Below are 23,419 nucleotides of genomic sequence, written 5' to 3'. Positions count from 1 at the left end.
ATCAGAAAAAAGGAAGCCAAGAAACATTAAGAGTCTCCCACTTGATTGACTGCTTTGATATCTTTCAGGAAATGAGCATGAAAATAAACAGCTATTTTTCAATAAACAGAAAGTCTACCTGTAGTTCTTGACATAAAGTAAACCTGAAAAGAAATTCACAGGATCAGACAGAAGAGATGTGCTTCTTAATTTCAACCTACTTTGAAAGTTTGCAACAATGCTGCAAATGCACTAGGTGTTTCCTGGTGACAGTGACTCTGAGTAGAACCTAAATTTCTAAGAGGCGGTATTTTCTACAACATGTTGCTGGAAATCTGGATTATAAAGATGTTACTATTAAAAAGTGATTAAAATACTTGAAAGTTTAAACATACTGATTTAAGGGTGCATATGCTGTAATCTCAAACGGCCAACAAGTTCACATGGACTAACCTTACCTCTGGAGAGGAGGTATCTGAACATGTGTAACATCAGCCTCAGCATTAGCACAGAACACGTGCAGCGCAAGTATCAGCACAAGTCTATTTTTAAAAAAATACCTTCTTTCTATGCCACCAGACTCACAACCAGTTAATGCAATTAAATGAATCTTTTAGATCTGTACATAAAAACCAACCACTTAACTAGCAAATGTAAGATTTAGGATCTCCACTATACCCAAAATTACATTACAACAGATTAAAAAAAAACTGACAAGTCTTAATTAAAGCTTTGAATAAAAAAATTCCTTCCCTGGTGAACTAGTAAATAAAAATATCCTAGAAAACTTGTTTTTCAAGCATTCTATGTATATACATTGTAATTACCTAATTTTCTAATGGGGGAAATGGAAACTGATACTTAACACTTTCCGTGAAACATTTAGCTATTAACCCAGGATAAAAATCATAACAATATAGAAGATTCATAAACAAGATACTTGTTTTGTATTTTATGTGTGGTGTTGCTGTTCCAAACTAACAGCAAAGCTGGTTTTGAAATACTACAAGATAGTTTTCCATCTCAGCATACTAACCAGTGAGTGCCCTTTGGTTCTTCTAAATCAAGAATAGATTGTTGATTACAGATAATCAATCATCTCGATTTGTGGGCCTTTCATACACAAATGCCAAATGGCCAGGCTCTTATCTTATACAAGTTTAACTATTAGGAATTATCCAAACTAACTTACTCTACCCATTTTGTTGGAGGGAAGATAAAACTTACACCCACAGAACTATTTAACTGAACACAGTCTGTATCTGTCAACAAGAAGCTTACACAAGTTCCAAAAGCAGTGTTTAGTTTACTTTTAAAATGGAGAACACACTCATTTTAAAAGTAAATATAGGTGAATCAGGTATAATTTGAACCTAATAAACCATGCATGACTCAAGAGTTAATAAACCAATGTGTTTTGAATTCATTCAAGTACTAATAATTCTGTATAAAGATTTAGTATATATCAACTATCATAAGATGTGTGGAAAAAAATGCCAACTCCCAAATAAAAATATAGTTAAAATACATAGTGGTTAGTATTCCATGAAGCATAAAATCTGATAAATCTGAAGTTTACATGTCCCAGCTGACCATGTGTGAAAAATGCAAAGCATATATTAAAACCAGTATTTTGTCTAATATTTGAAACCGGCTTGTAATTGAGGGAACATCTAAATCCTTAATTAAAAAACACAAATGAAGTGAAAGCTTTAAACTGGTACACACTGTTCACACCTATATTTCAAGTTTGGAAATGCATATTTGCAAGCAGCAATACAAAAGTATTCATGAAGAATGCATAATCTCTGAAAATTATGAAAACATCCCTGCTACCAATACATTTCTAAATACAAAACTGACTAACATATTTGTTACTTCTTTGTAGCTAGAGAAGTTCGTTTTCAAAACAGATAAAAGTCAGTCTTTAGGTGTGAATGGTATGAATGACAGTCTTTTTTTTAATTCTTAGTTGTTTGGGATCCTTAAGCATGCAAAAGCTTTGAACAGGAGGGTCCACAAAGGAACCAGTGTTGCATTATGGCATCCAGTTAGGCCAGAGCTGGGAATGCCTCTGGGTCATCTACATCAGGAGCAGAAGCACTTGACTGAGGAAAAAAACACAAAAACAAAAAATTAACCACAATTCTCAAATCTTAAAAATAGCCTGCTAGTGCCTATATTCAGACACTGAATTCTAAAGTCTTCCTGTTAAAACACTACATAAAATAGGTTGAAGCTTTTACTTTAAAGCAAAATTATAAATCATCTTAAAACTATACATATACCTGCAATGAGTACAGTTTATACAATAAAGTACTTTATCATACATACCAGGAATCATATACAGAGTATATACATTGCTAGATTAAGTGCTCTATACCACAGTTTGCTATATTTTCTACCCCTCCATCACCCGCCCTTTCAGAAAAGATTTTGCTCTTGGAAGGCAAACGCCACTTTGTCTACAGTGAGTTCCAAGACAGCCAGGGCTGTGTCAAGCCAAACATTAAGGTTATCCCTAATACTTTGTCAACAGGCAATTCTGAATTCAAAAATCAATTCCTTGGGCATCTATTAAAATTAAATTTGTTTTAGAGCCAGACATGGTATAAAGGCCTAAAGTCACAGTCCTTTGGGAGGGTGAGACCTGACAAAAATAGCATTGCATCCCACTTTTAAATCATGGCAGACTAGTGGTTCAGTGATTAGCAATCCTAATAATTTTCTATACCTCAATTTACACAGCAGTGAGGATACCCCCAGAGTAAAAAGTAATTATAACAGCATGCGAAAAGCACTTGACAAACACAAAGTAAGAGCTTAATAGTATAGTTAATTTAACTCCGGGGCAGCACTACTCATCATTATTACCTTTTAAACAAAAAACAGAACTAAGGCCAGGTGTGGTGGTACATGTGTTTAATACCAGCACTCCAAAAGAACAGAGTTCAAAGACAGCCTGGTGTACATAATTGAGTTCCAGGCTGGCTGGAGCCATGCAGTGCAAATGCCACAAAATGTAGTTTCTTGAAAATAAGTCACAGCTGGGCGGTGGTGGCGCACGCCTTTAATCCCAGCACTCGGGAGGCAGAGACAGGCAGATCTCTGTGAGTTAGAGGCTGGGCTGGACCGACAGCCTTGAAAACAATACAGAGAAACCCTGTCTCGTAAAAACCAAAAAAAAAAAAAAAAGGTCACTTCTTTCATTAGTTCTATTTATTTCCCCCGCCCTCCAAAATATCCAGCCAGTAATTGCTTATAAGTGCTAAACTGCTTAAAACAGAAAAATGCATCTTAAAATTACCTTATCAGTCCTGCTGCCACGGTTTGGACGTCCACCACGCCCACGTCCACCACGTCCTCCTCTGCCACCACGTCCTGGGCGGCCTAGGTCTCCAAAATTGATCTCTAGTTGAGACGTTATATCATTTGCTGGCTTCCGGAAATGATGGTCCATAACCGAATCTTCAGCATGAGCCTAAAATGTAAGTGAAGTCCCTTGTGTTAATATGAAAGTAATGCTGCAGAATTGCTATCTAAAACACTAATTATCAACCCTGCACTTTGAGTGAATCAATAAATCTACTTCTAGTTCATTTGGGGGTCAGATAGTGGCTTTGAAGTATGATTCTTTCAATTTTATTATAGATTTCTCTGAATTGCAGGTGATGACAGGAGTCCTCGGCTAATGACATACAATCCAAGTGACAAGTTCTCACTCTAGTCCTAAATCTTCAGTAGTATGTGACATTTAAAACAGGTCCAAATTGAAATTCCAATGTGAATCCCTGAAGGTCTTTGGATAAAAGACATACAGTTTCTACACTAGGCCCTCCTACCCAAGATCAAATATACACATTTAAGTTTTTGCTGTTTACATACAATTATAAGTAGAGCAAGCATGCCTACCTCAAATACCAAATTTCAAATTTGGGATGCTCTGGCCAAATATCCCAAAACTTGAAACATTTAGTTTCAAGCATTTCAGTCAAGGATTATTCAACCTTCGTTGTTCCTCTACACAAACTGCCAACTTCAAAAGTCATACATTATCAACTTTACATTAGAGACTAAGTAAATCTATAAATAAATCTGCATCTTAAATGCACTAGAAGCACTTTACTAATATACGGGGCATTACAAAACGAAGATGATCTTCATATAAGCTTCACACCTCAGCCTGAATTAATAGAATTTAATCCTGCTTAATTCCTGACTTTAATATATTTTGGATAAAATTAAGTTTTTAATCCTTAACTGAAAAGTTTGCTTTATACTAGTCCACTTTTTATTACTAATACATATAGAATCTACTTAAGGATAACAAGTACACTGTCCTTTCTAGCCAACTGCAGTATCACAGCTTCTTGCTAATAACTACTTTAAAACACAAATGAACATTGTTTACATCAATGTTTCCATATACTGATAGCCAAATTAAATTCTGCCCTTTTAGTTATGACAACTCAATTTAAAAACAGCAAGTTCCTCAAAAATTAATTTTAAGGAAATCTAAAAAAAAATCATTAAATATAAATCCTAGAAAGTATTAGGCAAATTTAAAAAATCATTTTTATAGCTTCTCTTTTTTTCTGGGCTTAAATGTTTGGTATTTTAAGTCATTGATGCCATTATTAACTTTCTAGAACACAAAAGCAAAACAAGCTTAAGTGAATACATTTAAACTTGGATGGTTCTGACGCTCAGAAAACATTCCTAACTTTTAGGTTGACTTCTAGAACGTCATGAAAGTAAACAAACCTGCTCATATCTCTAGAGCATCTAAGATTTTAACTTGCTCTAACCTCAGCTATGTGTCAGTACAATGACTCAATTTACCAACCCCCAAACCACATTTAGTCCTTCTCAGAAACATCCCATGTCAATGTTAAAATCAGTAAGCCCCTATTAAGTAAGTATTCACATCACAAAGGTACAATAAATGTATGAACCTAAATATAAGTTGACTTGCCACTGAGCATTTTATAATTTCCAAAAAATTCTTATCTTAACTTGCATGACACAGTAGTCCCTAATATTTGCGGATGCTAAAACTCACGAGATTCTTAAAACTACAGTACCAAACCCTACACTTTCTTTTTTCTATAAGTTATTAGTTAACTAATGGGCCTGTAGTATATACAATGAAGATACAGTTTTAAATTGACAATTCATACTCTCAGAGTACAGGATAATGCTAAGTGTCTACCACACTATTCATAATGGAATGCAATGTAAAATTATTGATTTCTACAGTTTTCCATTTACTATTTTGGACCTTAGTTGACCATAGGCAAAAATCACAGGTAAATAGAACTGTTCTAGTTTTCTGAAAAGTTCAGAAGAAAAATATTTCAAATTGGGAAACATCTTAAAAATGTATGTAACACACAAAGACTATCAGTATATTGATGAATTACCTAATATTACAACTAGAAAGGCCAGAGCCTAGGTGAATCTTTTTCATATTAACACAGGTCATTTGTTATTTTAAATGGATATTCCTACATTAATTTTAATAGTTCAGCCTGAATTTTCACCTGTATTGATCTCATATAGCAGTAACAATTTTATCTGTAAGAACTGGGATAAAGCCGGGCGTTGGTGGCGCACGCCTTTAATCCCAGCACTCGGGAGGCAGAGGCAGGCGGATCTCTGTGAGTTCGAGGCCGGGCTGGACCGACAGCCTCCAAAACAATACAGAGAAACCCTGTCTCGAAAAACCAAAAAACAAAACAAAAAAACAAAAAACAAAACAAAAAAAAGAACTGGGATAAAAAAATTCATTCTAATGAAACAAAATGTAATTATTTTAAGACCTGACATTTAAGACAATTTCCTCATTTATATTTTTATGGAGAAAATATTAAAAACCATCCCTTCTCTAAACTAATTTAATAGTGTTTCCCATATTGGTCTCAGCCATTTGTATGTCTAGAAACCAAAATGCATTAAGAAATTGAGGGTTAGAGGTTATGACTAAATGGCAGAGCATGTGCTTACACGTTCCAAGCCCTGAGTTCAATCGCCAATATCAAAATAAGTGAAAAAAAATCTTATTAAATTTCCTAAATTATAGGCTACCTCCTAACACTTAAAACTTCACCTTGGGAGAGCAGGATTTGATTTTCTGACACAACCCAACTTATGATATTAATAAATACAGACATCAAAAAGGCCAGCAAAAGCTGCTAGAAAAAATAACAAGTCCCCATCAGCTGGACTTTTTTTTAAAGTATTTGTTAGCTTCCATGCTTAGTTAAAAAAAAGTTTAAACAGTCGTTATCTGTTCCATAATTAGGAATACTAACATTTTCTGAGTCCTAATTATTTTTTTCTTTCTAGGCAAATAAATCTAAAGTAAGACTTAAAAGTTACCTTTATTAGGTAGGCAGTGGTGGCGCATGTACTTGGGAGGCAGAGAGGCAGGCGGATCTCTGAGTGTAAGGCCAGTCTGGAGTACAGAGCAAGCTAGAGCTAAACAGAGAAACCCTGTCTGGTAAACAAAAAAAAATTATCCATATGAAATTTACTACAAAAATTATAATTCAAGCCACACAAATGAACAAATTCAAACAATTTTAACTTTACCTCTTCACTTTTTGATTTATGCAGAACAAATCCCTTTTTCCATTGTCCATCAGCACCTTCATTTGGTTTTCGGATATTAAACTCTACTTTTGCTCGGTCTTTATTTTGAATAGCTTTCCACTCATCCAAAGTCATCTCTTTTGGACCCTCTTCCTTAACCTCTTCAACTTCATTCTCCCTATGAAAAAAATATTTAAAGTTAATGTCTAGTGGCTGCTACTCATTTGTAGAAAATATTAGGGGGACAGAAGAGATAGCTAAGAAGTTAATAATACAGGCTACTCTTTCAGAGACCTGAGGTTCATTCAGTTCCAGGAGACCAGGAGTCCTCCAAAGGCAACAGACAAGCAAATACATATACAAGTAGACAGAACATCCATATACATAAAAATCAAAAATCTTCAATATACATATCTCAAATTACAATAGTAAGAAAACGGACCCTGACTGCTAATATGTTAGAAAGACTATCCAAGAAGAATTGCAGCATTCTGTATAAACCAACAACCAACATGTAGCATGGGAGAAACCAGTTCATCTGCATACTAAGTTGTGAATACAGATTATAACTTGATTTTTGAAATGACTGTTTACATGACTGGCCATAACCCATAAAATTACACATTTCTTTAAAAGTATACTTTAAACTGTACCCTCTCATGTAATTGTCTATCATCCTAAAACTGTAAATGGTGTATACCAGTGTTCACATGTGCATGTAAAGATATGCCAAAGGTCATGGTGTTTCCTGTGATCATTCTCTATTTTTTTTTTTTTTTGGTTTTTCGAGACAGGGTTTCTCTGTGGCTTTGGAGGCTGTCCTGGAACTCACTTGGTAGTCCAGGCTGGTCTCGAACTCACAGAGATCCGCCTGCCTCTGCCTCCCGAGTGCTGGGATTAAAGGCGTGCGCCACCAACGCCCGGCTCCATTCTCTATTTTTTAAGGCCAGATCTTCCACTGAATCTGGAGCTCACCAACTGCCTAGGTTGGATGGCTCTACAATTATCTTCCCACCCTCACTGTGAGGGTTAAGGTGTTTAGATGTGCACCCACGTCTGGCTTTTATGTGGGGGCTACAGAATTCAAATTCAGGTCTTAGAGATTGAGCAGCAGGCACTTACTGACTGAATCACCATAGTTTTCATTTCATCTATGAAGAGGAGACAACTATCTGTTGTTCTTCTACTTTAATAACCAGCACTCTAAATCCTGAATTTTTTTTTTCTTTTTGGTTTTTCGAGACAGGGTTTCTCTGTGGCTTTGGAGACTGTCCTGGAACTAGCTCTTGTAGACCAGGCTGGCCTCGAACTCACAGAGATCCGCTTGCCTCTGCCTCCCAAGTGCTGGGATTAAAGGCGTGCGCCACCAACGCCCGGCTCTAAATCCTGAAATTTTATGTAACTCCAACTCTCAAACCAACCTCTAACATAGAACAGGATACTGAGGTTTCACTAGTAATAGAACTGTTCACAAAACAAATTAGTTTCAACATTTATATCAAAATAGTTATTTCTCAAATTTTAACTATTTTAATTATGTTTCCCTTCCTACATAAAGCACAGGCCTAGGAATCCATGATCTTAGTCTAATTCCAAATGTCACCAAACAAATCATTTGCTATTTTGGGAGCTCTACTTCCTTCCAAAAATAGCAAGTGACTTAGTTTAACATCATTGCTACAATATCTTTATGCAATTCTTTATATTTGGACAGATTCTATCTTACAACTTCCTAAAACAAATTTGCATTCAATCCTGACAGCACACTGGGCATCAAGTCTATCAAGTCATTTTTACAGATCATAGAACTAAAGCTCCGGAAAACTGTCTTGGTGACTTACCAGTCCTGGCAGTCAGTGATACCTACCCTTTACAGACTACTTACTTAAGTTTTACTTCTTAAACTTATCCTGCAAATAAAAGACTACATTCCATTTCCCCCCTACAAGAATAGACTGCTCTCAAGTGGTGACCATTATCTTTGTAGGAGCAATTATCCCCAATTGCTCCTGGGTCCCAAGTAGAGGATTCCTAAAACCCTATGAATACAACTCATTTCCTTCTGAGAAATGTTTACAATCTTTGAGGATCACTCTGAAAGCGACAGGTTAAATTTAATAAAGGAACTGTGCTGAGTATTGCGAGGTACCATTAATCCCCATTATGCCTACCCCTCCAAAGTAAAACACAAATTCTTAATGCAAGCAACCACCTACTCCCATTTACTTTTTATATATACACACCAATGATTGTTTTCCTTATTCCAACAAGCCTACAGAATTCAATGCTTCCTCTCTTCATTAAGAGTTATTCAACAAAACAGCACTTCATATTTCTAACAGTTAACAAATTTAAATGACTTGAAAAGGGAGTGGTAGCATATGCCTTTATTCCCAGTACTAGAGACAGAATTAAGCAGTTCTGCTGAACTAAAACCAGCTTGGTCTACATAGAGTTCTAGGCCAGCACTACAACTAAGTGAAACCCCGCCTCAAAAACCAAACAGGACTGGAGAAATGAATGGTTCAGCTTTTAGGAGCACTAGCCACTCTTCCCAAAGACCCAGGCTCAAACCTCAGCACCTTCATACAGGCTTTCATGCAGATCCAGATCCAGACCAAAGCCAGGAGCCTCCTCTGGCCTCATGTACCACATGCATGTGGGAAAAACATTCATACATATAACATTAAAAATAACAAAGTTTACATGAAAGGAATACTTCAGGGAATTGCTCTGGCCAAAGAACCCCCAAAGGCAAAGAAACAAAAGCAAGATCTGACTAACAGGATTACATCAAACTAAAAGGCAATGTGCACAGATGGAAGAAAATGCCTGTAACTCATTCATCAAATGCCTAAAGTAGAAAGTATGTAACAAATGCAAACAGCCCATCCCAACAGTCAAAAAAACAAACAAAAACCCATCATCCAGCTGGGCCCTGGTGGCACACGCCTTTAATCCCAGCACTCAGGAGGCAGAGGCAAGCGGATCTCTGTGAGTTCAAGGCGGGACTGGACCGACAGCCTCCAAAACAATACAGAGAAACCCTGTCTCGTAAAACCAAAAAAAAAACAAAAAAAAAAAAAGACAAAACAAAAAACAAAAACCATCATCTGACTTTTAAAAGGGGGGAGTAAATAAGGGTGGGCCAACAGTTGAGAGGCAGAGGCAGGTGGAGTCCAAAGCCAGCCAGCTCTACAAAGTGAGTTCTAGGGTAGCCAGGGCTGTTACACAAAGTAAATGGAGGGGGAAAACCATGCAAACTGAACAGACATAATAACTGTGCACACATGTAATCCTTGTGCTTGGAAAGAATCAAAAGCAAAAATTCCTTCATTATATAGTTCAAGGGCAATCAGAGTTACATTAAGACCCTGACTAAAAGAAATACAAAGCACCATCAAAATCACAATGAGATCATCTCACCCTAGTCACAAATGGCTATTAACAAAGAAATGCTGGTGAGGATGCAGAGAAAATACCCTCAGAAATGTACATCAATACTACCACCATAGAAATCAAAGATTCTCCAAAGAATAAAAGCCTAGAGACAGATTCAACAATTTTACCATTTCCTGTATATTGTGCTGAGCTTAACTTTTCCTGTGTAGACATGAATAAACATATTCACTCCTGATCTCTCAACACACACACACACCAGTTAAGAAAATTATTCCACCTGCTTGATGGACCAATGAGTTTTCTTAGATAGTTACAGGAGTATGGGTGAATGGTTATTTGCAGGAACAAAGACCTATGAGCAATAACAAAGAGAAGTGACCGCCCCCAACCCCTTAGCAATCATTAAAGGGTTATACATACTCAGAGAAGGTAGAGGTCCTCAGATCACATGGCGAGCCCCATAAATCACTGTTAGTTTAACAGCTGCCATGATTTTAAGACAGCAATACTCATGTCATGCAAGCCAAGCAGATTGGGCTTCACAACATACCCAAAGGAAATAAAATCAGTATGCCAAAAATACACCCACACCCTGTTATTTACTGAAGTCCAGTTTCAAGGGATCCAATACCCTCTTCTGGTCTCTGTAAATATTGCAAGAATGCAGTGCACGTAACACACATGGAGGCAAACACACTCATTGCTTTTCATGGTTTGAAGCTAATTTTTACAAAGTTGGTTTTTCAACTTCTATCTAGTTTCAGTATTTATAACTGATACTGTTGAGATTACTTTGAACTTGACTTAACACATGATTAAATAACTCTTACATCAACAATTTTGTCCAGTTTGGTTTTTTCTGGGTTGGTTTGTTTTCAAGACAGTTTCTGCCTATGTAGCTAGCTCTGGCTGTCCTAAAAACTCACTTTGTAGACTAGGCTGGCCCTGAACTCAGATCCACCTTCTTCTGTCTCCCAAAAGGAGTGCACACTACCACCGCCCAGCGTGGTTCATTTTTAGCACACCGCACCCATTCGGGCTGTCACTAGAATTACCCTTCCTAAAGATCAAATGCAAAGCACTTTGTTCCTTTCCTTCATCCCTGGGTAACAACATGTTATTTTAGTGAGTAGAGCTTAATGATTTTACCTAAAATATAGATATTCCTTAACCTTTCTAAGATGTAAACAGTAAAATTATCAGGTACGGTACTCCCAGGACTTAGAAGACTAGAGAATACTGAGTTTCAGGTCATCCTGAACTACACAGCAAGACAATGTCTTAAAAAAAAAAAAAGATCTCATGTCTATGCCATCAAATAGCTGGTATTATATCAATCACTTTACTGGTTAAAAAAAAAAAACCCTTTTGGAACATTACATCCTCACACAAAACCACTTACTTATTTTCAGTGTCTGCCACTGGGTGCTCTTCACCTTCAGGTGTTTCCTCAGTCACATTTGATTGATCCAAATCACTGCAATTATAAGATATTTGTTTCTGAATGTATTTGGGAGACTCTCTAAGGAAAGAAAGAAAAAGAAAGGCATCTAGGTCCATTTACATGTAGCAAAAGTCCTTCACAACAAGGTAAAAACATTTACATTCTTTATGTATTTCTACTAATTTTATCCTATTTCTATTCATTTTACTCTCCAGTAGACCTCTAAGAGACAACAAATTATTAAATTACACACTTTTAAAACAAGGTTTTCTAAGTCAGACTCAGTTAATAGATAGCTGTAATTAATTACAAATTCAAGGCTATCCTGGACTATGTAAAACCCATCTCCAAAAAAAAAGATCAAAAATAAAAAGGGGGAGGGCTTTTCAAAAATTTTAAGGACAAGATTATAATAACTAGAGTTCAAACTATTAAAGTCACAATACTTCCAGTATCCTCATCACAGGGTTTCAGGAAAAGCTACATACATCCATCAGAAAAATGAAACTATCAATCTATTTAACTATTTTAAAATAGTTTTTTTAAAAATATAAACATTAAAAGGTTATCGATTTGAGACAGAACATCCATTCTTATCTCAGGAACAAAATATAAATATTGTTAAGTCTGTGGTAAGTCAATAAGTTAATAAGAGTTTTGATTTCAAATTATTTAACTTAAAAAAAATCAGAATACCAACGTTAATTCATCTTTGACAGTTCCCCAGTTGTGAGAGCCGCTACCTCCACGTTTGTCCTCATGCTTCAGACCACTGTAATGTGAAAAAGAACTAACAAAACTGAGTTAACATTATACTCTTTAGTTCTAGAAATTCAAATGTAGTTTTTAATAAATAAACACATTTAATTCTAAAACATACAACAATCAGTAATACTTACGATCTATCACTTCCACTATGCCTATCAAATTCACGTTTGCCACGAGAATCAAATCCATCGCCTCTGCCCATTCCACGTCCACGGCCTCCTCGACCCCTTCCAAGACCACCTCGGCCTCGGATAGGCCGTTCAATAATCGGTCTGCAAAACAAAACAAATTTAAACATTGTATCTCTGATGTTTCCAGAAATTGGAACAGGAAAATTCCACTGCAAGGCTCAAAAATTTACAGTATGCTTACTGGCTCATAACCCAACAACTAAATATATAGTGTAGTTTATTCTTACTCATACAAAAGGAAGCACTAGAAACTGTTTTGCTATTCCTTGAAACATTGCTGCTAATACACTTTGTCACTTACTGAATCATCATACTATATTTATCAATACTCTTAATTTCAGTAATCATATCTAGCCTGCAGGATGAGTTATAGATAATACCACTGTCCTTCTAAATTCAGTATCTGGACAATGGAAGAAACTGATCACTGACTCAATTAAAATATTTACTATTAAGATCTTAGAACATGTTATCCATAAATATAAATGCAACATCATTCACATTTCTCTGAGACATACCTAAATAATCACCCCAACTACTACTTGGCAATTATGCCCAATTTATAGCTTTAAGGGGACAACGCAAGAAAAACTTGCTTAAAACTTACCTATCAACTGAAAATTCACCGCCTTCACCCTTTTCTTCAAGTGGCTTTTCAAATCTTCTTTCCCGAGGTGGTCGCCTTTCTGGTCTCCTATTATCAAGTATTTTTCCTTCACCCTGAAGTTGTTGATCAGGTCTTCTTCCAACTCGCCTTATTCCTTATGACAAATAAACAGCATACGTAAATCATTTTTACAATACAAAAGTTTAGGCTACACTATTAATGCTGATGGGCATCACCCATATAGGACTTTATGACATTCTTATTCAACAGTAAACATCTCAAGCTTCATCTACAAGCTATACTTGGAAATCACTGGACAACCTCACACCTTACTTTCCAAGTCAAAGTCTCCCACAAAATTTTAAACAAATATTTCAGTCAAATGACATATTTTTGGCTTTAAGACATCAAAGTTAATACCAGTAGTTATTCATTAACAACTAAGCACTGGATATTCACTAAATATACCCCTCAGAAATCAGTGAAATTCACATTATTTTTCTATATAATCTGGAGGGGAAAAAATCCAATTTAAAATAGTTATTTGAAATAGACATGGTGCCTAATTCAACACTAACACTAGAAAAGACTAAGGTAAGGCAAGGCAGGTTTGGAAGTTGAAGGACAATTTGGATTACAGAGACTAAATCCCAACTCCACCCCAAACAAGCAAATAGAACAATTTAACCAGAAAAATTACCACCTTCCTCATTAACATTCAAAGTCCAAGTATGCATACACACATCTCTCTACATATTCTGTAGTCTAACTTTTAACACTATCAAGTAACCATTAGGAAATACTTCATTATTAGCATGAACAGAAAGCCTTTTACTAGGTCTGCTGTTGAAAATATGTTTCCAAGCATCTTCACAAATCACACACAGAGCCGGGCGTTGGTGGCACACGCCTTTAATCCCTGCACTTGGGAGGCAGAGGCAGGCAGATCTCTATGAGTTCGAGGCCAGCCTGGTCTACAGAGAGTTCCAGGCAGCCTCCAAAACAATACAGAGAAACACTGTCTCGAAAAACCCAAAAAAAAAAAGTCACACACAGAAAGGTCCTCACTTGGCAATTATGTACTGCAAAGGCTGTGACTGCCCAGAATGTTAGCAACATGCAAAACCCTGAGTTCAGTCATAGCAACCACCCTCAAAAAAAAAAAACAGAAAACTTATGGGCATAAACTAATTTTTCTGCTTTCATTTTTTCTGATTAACACAGGAAAACTCAAAAAAGAACCAATATGAATTCAATTATTGGTCGTCTTAAGGACAAGTTGACGGTTAAATGCAAGCCTGCCATTTCAAGTATGCTCCAATTACCCATTCATGGTTTTGACAATGAACAGTTCAGAAATTGTTTTTGTAAAACCAAGTAATGTGACTTAGTTTAAGGAAATAGAACACCATTAGGATATACCATCAGACACCTCTAACTAGTCATAAAGATAGAATTCTTAAATATTTTAATCTCATTCTTTGTAAATTCTCAGGACAAGCCCTAAATGTAGACTTTATGCCAAGACATTTACATAAATTTCATCAGAGGTACAGTGTGCTAGGGTGGAGCTATGGAACCAGCTCAATCCTTGTAATGATAACCAAGCTAAACACACCCAAGGAACAATGGCTTGCTTCCCCACCCAATATTCAATGAGGCCTACATAATCAGAAAAAAAAACTTAAAATTCATTCTGGGGTTGGCAGTGTTGCTCAGTGAGTGCTACTTTTTATACCTTAGCCTAGTGGGCAAAATGCTGGGCTCTGATATCACCCACCACAAAAAGTAACCTCATCTAATGAAAAATGGCTTATACTTTTTAAAGCATGCAAGCTTTTATGTACTTACCTATACTTAAATTGCCAACTGCAGTAGAATTCAGGTGTTTGTTTAATCCGAAAACCTAGTCTACACTTAACATTTTGTCAACTCTCAAGTTCTTCAAATAGACAAAAGTTACAAAATTGATGTAAGGAAATCATTACATTCCAGTACTGTGTTATCGAGACACAGGACACACCATAAATGAACAATTCTTTCCTTTCTTGTACCATCCAATACACAGAACTGACATTTTTATTCTAAATTTCCCCTTAATTATAACCTTGTTTTAAGCGACTCTGGTTTTAGAGTGATTTAAGGGAGTTCAATCCCCAATACCACCAAAAAAATTTTCTGAAATACTAAATAAAAATGTCAAAAAGCAATGTAAAAAAGTTTTCCGAAGGACTTAAGTAAATGACAAAGAATCCGGGCTACAAATAAAATTCCCCACACTTACAACTTACAATGTTAGTTTCCAGGTAAGATCATAGATATGATTCGTGGTGAAAACTGAGTAAATTAAGCTTCTTGCTTTGAACATTTAATAAGTGAGCCCATCTACCTGGTGTGTTTTAGACACAACTTATTCGTGTACTTTCTTTAATTAGTGTCATCAAGGAGGTAAACAGTTTAAATTTAAAATACACCAACCAGAGTTCCTTTACACAAGAATTAAATGCCTTATTCGCCTGTATAACATCAAGCTTAATCAGCTGAGTACTTTTGCCCAAGTGATGTTCTCTAACAACCCAGACTATGCTGCCCTTCCAAATCTATCATTTTTGTACAAGAATTATTTTATTCAGTTAACTAGATACTGGATGTTTACTCCAAGCCTTACAAAAAAAGACCTCCCACCCAAAAAGATGCCTTAAGCCAAAACCCAAACAAGTCCTTTCATGAGCACGTGGCACTAACAGGGACTTTAACATATAATGGTAAAGAGTCAGTTTAGAGTCTAAAACCTACCTATTATTGACTTTGCACTTTCTTAACCCTTAATTGCTTTGCCTTTTCACCCACAATAAGCCAATATTTTAGAATGTGAACATCGAAACAACTAGGAAACTTTCGGCGCCCTGGAACAGCCTATTAACCGCCAATGAAGACCTGACCATGCTTCACGCACGTGCGGAGGGAAAGCTGCAGACTCCAAAGAGCTCTGCTGCCGGGACGTGACAGTCTGGGCACTCATTTGACCCATGAAGCCCAGAGCAGGAAAAGCCCAATAACTTGGGGGCTTCAAGGTACTGGAAGAAGGGATCGCGACTGGAGAAAGGTTCTGCTAACGACCAGCCTTCATTCGGAACTCCCTCTAAAACGAGTGGGGCCAAATCCCTCTCCTTCCCAACAGTTTTCATTCACGCCAGTAAGTTACAGTAAGTTTAACACCCGAGCAAACACGGTTCCTCCAACAACAACAACAAAAAAGTACACGTGGGACCCCAAACAGCCTCTTCCTGCACTCCAAACAGTGCCCCAAACAGCCGCAGCCCAAAGTGGAAAACTCCGAGCCCCGGCCTTTCCTTGATGGTCCGCGCCATTGTGGGACAAGATGGCAGGGCAGGGGCCCAGAGCCGGCAGCGCTGGAGCAGGAAACGTGCCCGCGCCGTTCCCGGGCACCGAGAGCCAGGCGGCGCCGAATGCCCGGCCGGAATCGGCGGGAACGCCCGGCTGGGCCGCCCTCTCGGAGCGAGCACGCTCAGCCAGCCCGAGGCGGGAAGGCTCCCGCCGCGCCTGCGAGCGGCGTGGACTTGGTGCCAGCCACGCTCGCGCGCCGTGCGGGGCTCCGCGGACTGCGCGGCCCCTCCGGCTGCACAAGCAAGCGGCGGCGGCGGCGGCGGCGCACGCCCCCCCGTCCTGCCCGGGGCTCCCCACCGCCTCGCCTGGCTTTACCTTCTTTCTTCAGCGCCACCGGCGGCTGCGTCTCCTCCTTTTTGTCGGCCACGCCGACGCTGGGGGGCAGCGGGTTCTTGCGATCTTTCTGGGACTCTTTACGCAACTGTTTGCCCGCCGCGTTGGAGTTGGTCTGGGCCGCGGCCTGAGCTGCGCTCTTGGCTCCAGGGCCCCCAACGCCGCCCCCGCCGGTTTCTTTTTTCTTGTTCTCTGCTGCCTTCAGTACCTCGAAAGGGTCCGATTCGTCGTCAAATAGCTGGTCGAATCGGTTGGTGACCACGCAACCGAACCCTTCCTGTAGGTGCCCGGGCATGATGGTGGCTCGGCGGCGCGTTCCTCCACGGATTGCAGCGGACCGCGCCGAGCCAAAAGCGCCTGCTTCAGCTCTTCCCACAAGATGGCCGGGCTGAGAAAGGGGGGGGCCGCCTTCTCTTCCGGCGCCAGGCACACATCCGGGAGCGGCCTACGCCGCACAGCACCATGGGGTATGTAGGCCGCAGCCGACCATCCCGCCGCGGCTGTCCACTCCTGAACCACGACTCCCAGCGGGCACCGCGCAGCCGCTCTTCGCGCGCGCCTGAGAGGCGGGATCTCCCGGAGAGAGCGAAGCGTGCTCGCTGAAGGTGGGGAAGCGTGTGCTGGGCGGAGTTCTGCCACCTGCTCTTGTCACCCTTAAACTCTCGGTCCTTAGCCACCCCTGAAAGCGGGAGAACGTGAGGGTGTCCTTCTGCTCTCGAAAGTGTTCTCTGTGTTTGGTTTCACCCACTCCGTCTCCGGCCGAGGACTTTCTCCACCTTTCTGAGAGGGTCAAGGTGACTCCCAGACCTAGTAACTGGAGCCTAAAAACTTCCGGGGGGTGGGGGTGGGGTGAGGTGCCACACTTAACCTCCCCGAGGTTGCACGTTGTGGCCGCTCGGCTGCACATCCCTAGCGTGTGGGTTTCTAGAGCTATCCCCCACCCTTCGTAGCGAATCGAGGCACTTCGGTTTAATGTGAAACGCAATTCCGGGGTTGCTCTCACCGACACATTGGGTGGCAGAACGAATCGAAAAGACGAGTTGACTGTCTGGGTTGCGCGCCTTTTCCCGTCATTGCGACCATGCTTTCAGGACTGTTAACTCCCGACTTGGACGCCAGGCAAGCCTGCAAAAGGCAGTGTTTGGGAACGCTTTCTAGAATCAATCCGATTAACTGATCCATCAGTATCTGGCCACCCGAGGCTTAGGAGGCAGTAGTGTTGGTAAATGTGCTCAAGAGCCGTGAGGTGGTGGCGAAGGCCTTTAATCCCAGCACTCCAGCTAATCTCTGAGTTCGAGGACAGCCTAGTCTACAGAGCAAGTTCAGGGAAAGCAGGGGCCACACTGCGGAAACCCCGTCTTAAAGCCCCTCCAAAGAAAAGATGTGCTCAAGAAGAAATATTGTATACTACATTGAGTATTATGTATGAAGGGAGGAAAATTAATTTAGATAATTAGTAAAGACTTGAAAACACTGACATTAGTTGGGACCTTAAATCCCATTAAGGGTATCCAGTGCCAACACACAGTATAGTTTTTAAACATTTCTACTGACACAGAGAGTACTAGGAAGCATATCTCTCAAGTAGCAGGTGCTAAGAATGCTTGATCCTCACATCTTTTTAGGTAAATAATTGTCCCCTTCTCACAAGTGATGAAATCGTGTCAGAAGTGATGTGACTTACCGAGTTCTCACGTTAAATGATAGTGGCACTGAGACTGCCATATCCCTTGTGTAAACCAATCTGTGTCCTGATAGAAGCTAAGACAAGTGTTGAAATTTTGATAACTACTCAAGTTTAAACAGAATGGTTGACAGTAATAATTTCTGAGCATATTTTTAGTCAATGCCTTGAAATTAGAGTACAGAATTCTATTACAGACATCAGCAGCATGCATCTTGCTTTTCTTATGTTCTGTCCTCTTTAATGCCTCAGAGTTATTTATTTCCCCATTGTTTCATTTCCCCACACATCCACACCTCTCTCTCCCACAGCCTGTGACTCTTACCCAATACTAAACAAGCAGCCCTTAGCCATAAACAACAGGGCCCCCAACCTTAGCACAACTGCCTCCATGATGGAAATACATCCAGGCTGTAAAACTCAGCATGTAGACAGAGTACCACCTGCCAAAACTTAAACGAACACCTAATCCGTAAAAGCTCATATAGTTCTGGGAAATCTCAAAATGTACTAACCTTGCCATTTAGCTTCTGTAGTTCTGCTTCTGGCTAACTGTTCTTGTTAACTGAACTATGGCAACCCAGAACATAGTTTTTATGCTTAAAAACTCATCCTGAGAAAGGCTCAGGGCTACACTGGGATCCCAAACACCCAGTGTAGTACCAGGCTGCTAATAGAGACTTTCTATTGGCTTAACCCATATCCAATCAGTCTCCTCTGTTGAATACCCCACAACTCTTTCCACCCTTTGAAATAGCTCAAATACAATTGCAAGATAATACTCTAACAAATGTTTTCTCTTCAACAAATATAGTAACTATCCGTAGTTCTGAGGCAACTCCAGAGACTCTGATCTTTTTTCTGGCTACTGCTACAATAACAATTTTAATAATAATATTTTATTCTGTGCCTAATGCATTGTATATATGGGACCCATTTAATCATTGGCTCTGTAACTAAATTTTGTAGTGAAGAAAATGAGGGCTGGGATATAGCTCAGCCTATGTCTACCTAGAAATGTATAATTTAACTGTTGTGATAACTACAAAATGTTAGGAATAGACATTTGAGAGACCAGTAGGAATCCTCAAAGAACTTATAAATCTAGAATTTGGTTAATCAAAGAAAAGTTTACAGCCCATTTTTGAAGTATACAAACAAAGCCCAGGGTGTTAAATCTTTTGCATTTTAAAGTTTACTAACAAGTTATTATTTCACAACTATTAGCACCAATTTTGCCTTTATCCTAAGAAATTAAAGTGATCTTCAGAACCAAGAATATAGCTTAGAGATGAAAACTTAAGTTAGTATGTAGAAGATGCTAGCTTTGATTCCAAACACCACACATCTACAAAGCATGCACACATACAGACTTTAAAATATTAAAATATTGAAGCCGGGCATTGGTGGCGCACACCTTTAATCCCAGCACTCGGGAGGCAGAGGCAGGCGGATCACTGTGAGTTCGAGACCAGCCTGGTCTACCGAGCGAGTTCCAGGACAGCCTCCAAAGCCACAGGGAAACCCTGTCTCAAAAAACCAAAAAAAAAAAAAAAAAAAAAAAAATTAAAATATTGAACTGGCAAGATTACTCAGCAGGTAAAGGTGCTTGCCACCAAGCATGACAATCTGACTTCAGTTTCCTGTAGCCAGCCACAGGATGGAAGTAGAAAAATGACTCCCACAAGTTGTTTCTCCACACTCCTGTGGCACAATTACACACACTCACACACCTCAATAAAAATGTTTTAAAAAAGAAAACTTCTAAAAAGAATGGTTGCTAAGTATCACTAAGAAAATCGGAGGGATAATCTTCACAGGAAGAACTGGACACTGCAACGCTCCCATTCAGATCCAAGGTCTGCAGCATAATGAGCCACACTGTGATCTCTACTCATGCAGCATCTCTCAAGAATATTCTGTCAGTAAATGTGAAAATTATCCAAATACCTAGTCGAACACTGGGCTAATAGTAAAACACAGAAAAACTGGCTTTTTTTTTATGCTAATACTCAATTCTCAGCCACACTAAAATCTTGTTTTCACCCATGGAGGCAGAGGTTGATTCTGCGAATTTTCCTCATTCGCTGCTCCACCTTATTTTTTGAGATAAGATCTCACACTGAAACTGAAGCTCAGTGATTAGCTACACTGGTTGGCTAACAAGTTCCATAGGATCTCTGTTTTCCTCCTTTTCAATGCTGGGGTAAGAGGTACACACTCTACTTCTACATGGATGCTTGTGATTAAATTCAGGTCCTTATACTTTTGTGGCAAGCACTTTACTGACACACATATCTTTTTTTTTTTTTTTTTTTTTTTTTTACGAAACAGGGTTTCTCTGTGTAATTTTGGAGGCTGTCCTGGAACTCGCTCTGTAGACCAGGCTGGCCTCGAACTCACAGAGATCCGCCTGCCTCTGCAGGCTGGGATTAAAGGCTTGCGCCACCAACGCCCGGCTGACACACATATCTTAATAACTTCAATCCCCTCTTACAACAACTAGTATGTTACATTCACTATGTTCTAGGCAATGTGCTAAATATGTTATATGCCTCGTTTCCTTTAGTTCTCAGAATAACATGAAATAGTACTACTACCTCTATGGTTTTTTTTAAATTAAGAAATTTTTAATTTATTTTACATGTATAGATGTTTTACCTGCATGTATGCCTCCGCACCAGCTGTGTGTCTGGTGCCTTTGGGATCAGAAGACGAATCAGATCCCCTAGTACAGTAGTTACTGAAGTTTGTGAGACTTCATGTATTTGCTAGGAATTGACCACATATACACCCCTCCTCTGGAAGAACAGTAAGTTCTCTTAACTGCTGAGCCATCTCTCCAGCCCCTCTCCCCTTCTTTTATGTTTAGTGAAACTGAGTTTAAGCACTTCCCGTAAATTCACACAGAGAGCCCGGCCACTCTGATCTTTTCTAGGCTTATTTATTTTTATTTTATGTGCATTGATGTTTGCCTGGATGTATGCATGTGTACCTAGAGGCTAGAAGAGGGCACTGCAACCCTTGCAACTGGAATTACAAATGTGAGACAGCATGTGTGCTGGGAACTGAATCCTTTCCTCTTGGAAGACAATAAGTGCTATTAATTGCTGAGTCATCTCTCCAACCCCAAGCAGTCTGAATCTTATACCTTGGTAGTAGCCCAGTGTTTATTACTGAGAGGCATGGTCCAGGAAAAAATCTATGTTTACGTTGTTACCACAAGTACCAAAATAAGACTATAATTCTATTTTAATAGAAAACATTGGGGAAACAGGCATCACATAAAATTAAGTAGGAGACTGATACATTTTAGTGTTTGCCTAATGTATAATTCATTTTTTAAAAAACAAACACATTAAAGATGGTACTTAAGGCCGGGCGTTGGTGGCGCACGCCTTTAATCCCAGCACTCGGGAGGCAGAGGCAGGCGGATCTCTGTGAGTTCGAGACCAGCCTGGACTACCAAGTGAGTTCCAGGACAGCCTCCAAAGCCACAGAGAAACCCTGTCTCGAAAAACCAAAAAAAAAAAAAAAAAAAAAAAAGATGGTACTTAAAAAAAAGGACCAATCTTCTGTGTATGAGGATGGAATGCTTTCAACACAATATTGCAGGCCTGAGTTCTCCTTAAATTAGGAACTATCATAAGAGGTAAAAACAGAAACATTGTACTCCCTATTTTGTTTTTTTGTTTGGTTTGGTTTGGTTTGGTTTTTCGAGACAGGGTTTCTCTGTAGCCTTGGAGGCTGTCCTGGAACTCACTTTATAGACCAGGCTGGCCTCGAACTCACGGAGATCCGCCTGCCTCTGCCTCCCGAGTGCTGGGATTAAAGGCGTGCGCCACCAACGCCCGTCTGTACTCCCTATTTTGCTACCTTAAACTTGCTTTAAAGGGTAAGCCTTTTGATTTTAAACTTCAGTTCTTTTTGTCCTACATTGTGCTCTTAAAAAAATTGTATTATTGACAAAATCCACAAAATTAGTGTTCTAGTCACAGGTAGTCCCAGCACTGTAGGGGTGCTGCCATGAGTTCAAGGCCAGCCTGAGCTGCATAGTAAGACTTTGTCTCAAAAGAATTAAACAACTAGCCGGGTGTTGGTGGCACACGCCTTTAATCCCAGCACTCGGGAGGCAGAGGCAGGCAGATCTCTGTGAGTTCCAGGCCAGCCTGGTCTACAGAGTGAGTGCCAGGACAGCCTCCAAAGCCACAGAGAAACCTTGTCTCGAAAAACCAAAAAAAAAAAAAAAAAAAAAAAAAGAATTAAACAACAAACAGAAACAGAAAACAACTTTACTGAGATAATTCATTGACCATAAAATCCATTCATCTAGTGGGTACTGTTGTGTAGTTGTTGCATGTATATTTAGTATATTCACACAACTGAGATCATTTATCCCCAACCTTACGCATTCAATAGGGTACTTTTCTTTGTGTGTATTCATTCTCTACATATGAATCATATACAGTGTGTGTCTTTTCATAACTGGCTGCCTTCTCTCACTTATGTAATGTTTTCAAGGTTCACACTTGCAGCATAAATCAATACTAAATTACTTCTTCTGACTGAATAATGTTCCACTGCATGAATAGACTGAACTTTATCTCTTTTTCAAGTTGGCAAAAATTGAGGTATTTTCACTTCTTGTCATTTACAAGTGATGCTATATAAATGTTGGTTTACAGATTTTGTTGACTATATGAATTCAGTTCTTTGGGATATGTCATTGGATATACCAGATTAGAATTTCTGGACATGGTAACACTGTGCTTAACATTTTGAGGAACTGGTCAGCTATTTTCCCAAAAGGCCATTCTCTTAATGATCCACCATCAATGAAGGAAGCCCAGACCTTTATGCCCTTGAAACGGTTTGTTCTGTCTTTGGTCATGGCCATCCTGCTAGATATGACACAGGTTCTGTGCCTTGGGTTGCACGTCCCCTATTAGCTTATGGAACTCAGCACCTTTGTTCCTGCTTATTAAGCCATCTTACATGTTCTTTGGGAA

The 23,419-nt window shown here is 39.2% G+C and overlaps 1 protein-coding gene across 4 annotated transcripts; it reads right to left on the bottom strand.

The window, feature by feature from the left end:
* Window positions 1-1,690: 1,690 nt before the first annotated feature.
* On the bottom strand, window positions 1,691-17,133 carry Serbp1 (SERPINE1 mRNA binding protein 1). Of its 4 annotated transcripts, none has more exons than XM_040738454.1 (8): window positions 16,709-17,133; window positions 12,986-13,139; window positions 12,319-12,459; window positions 12,120-12,209; window positions 11,378-11,497; window positions 6,574-6,751; window positions 3,287-3,460; window positions 1,691-2,087 (listed from the first exon to the last, which is right to left on the bottom strand). In XM_040738454.1, the coding sequence occupies exons 1-8, from the start codon at window positions 17,019-17,021 to the stop codon at window positions 2,031-2,033; spliced, it is 1,227 nt and encodes a 408-aa protein (XP_040594388.1). In that variant the 5' UTR covers window positions 17,022-17,133; the 3' UTR covers window positions 1,691-2,030. The 4 variants fall into 4 exon arrangements, with proteins under 4 accessions (XP_040594388.1, XP_040594389.1, XP_005076131.2 ...); XM_040738455.1 differs by having other exon boundaries at window positions 11,378-11,452; XM_005076074.4 differs by having other exon boundaries at window positions 12,120-12,191.
* Between the last annotated feature and the right edge of the window lie 6,286 nt (window positions 17,134-23,419).

This window comes from Mesocricetus auratus, unplaced genomic scaffold, assembly GCF_017639785.1.
Source record: "Mesocricetus auratus isolate SY011 unplaced genomic scaffold, BCM_Maur_2.0 Super-Scaffold_100676, whole genome shotgun sequence".
Taxonomy (NCBI): Eukaryota; Metazoa; Chordata; class Mammalia; order Rodentia; family Cricetidae; genus Mesocricetus; species Mesocricetus auratus.
This window is presented reverse-complemented; position numbering and strand designations above follow the sequence as displayed.

Bases quoted from the DNA above. Each gene is read 5' to 3' on its own strand.
- Serbp1 (XM_040738454.1), bottom strand. From the start codon at position 17,021: ATGCCCGGGCACCTACAGGAAGGGTTCGGTTGCGTGGTCACCAACCGA. The intron at 12,460-12,985 runs GTAAGTTTTAAG...TTTGTTTTGCAG, and splicing joins GGTGAATTTTCAGTTGATAG to ACCGATTATTGAACGGCCTA. The intron at 6,752-11,377 runs GTAAGTGGTTTT...TTTTTTTCATAG, and splicing joins GTGGCAGACACTGAAAATAA to GGAGAATGAAGTTGAAGAGG.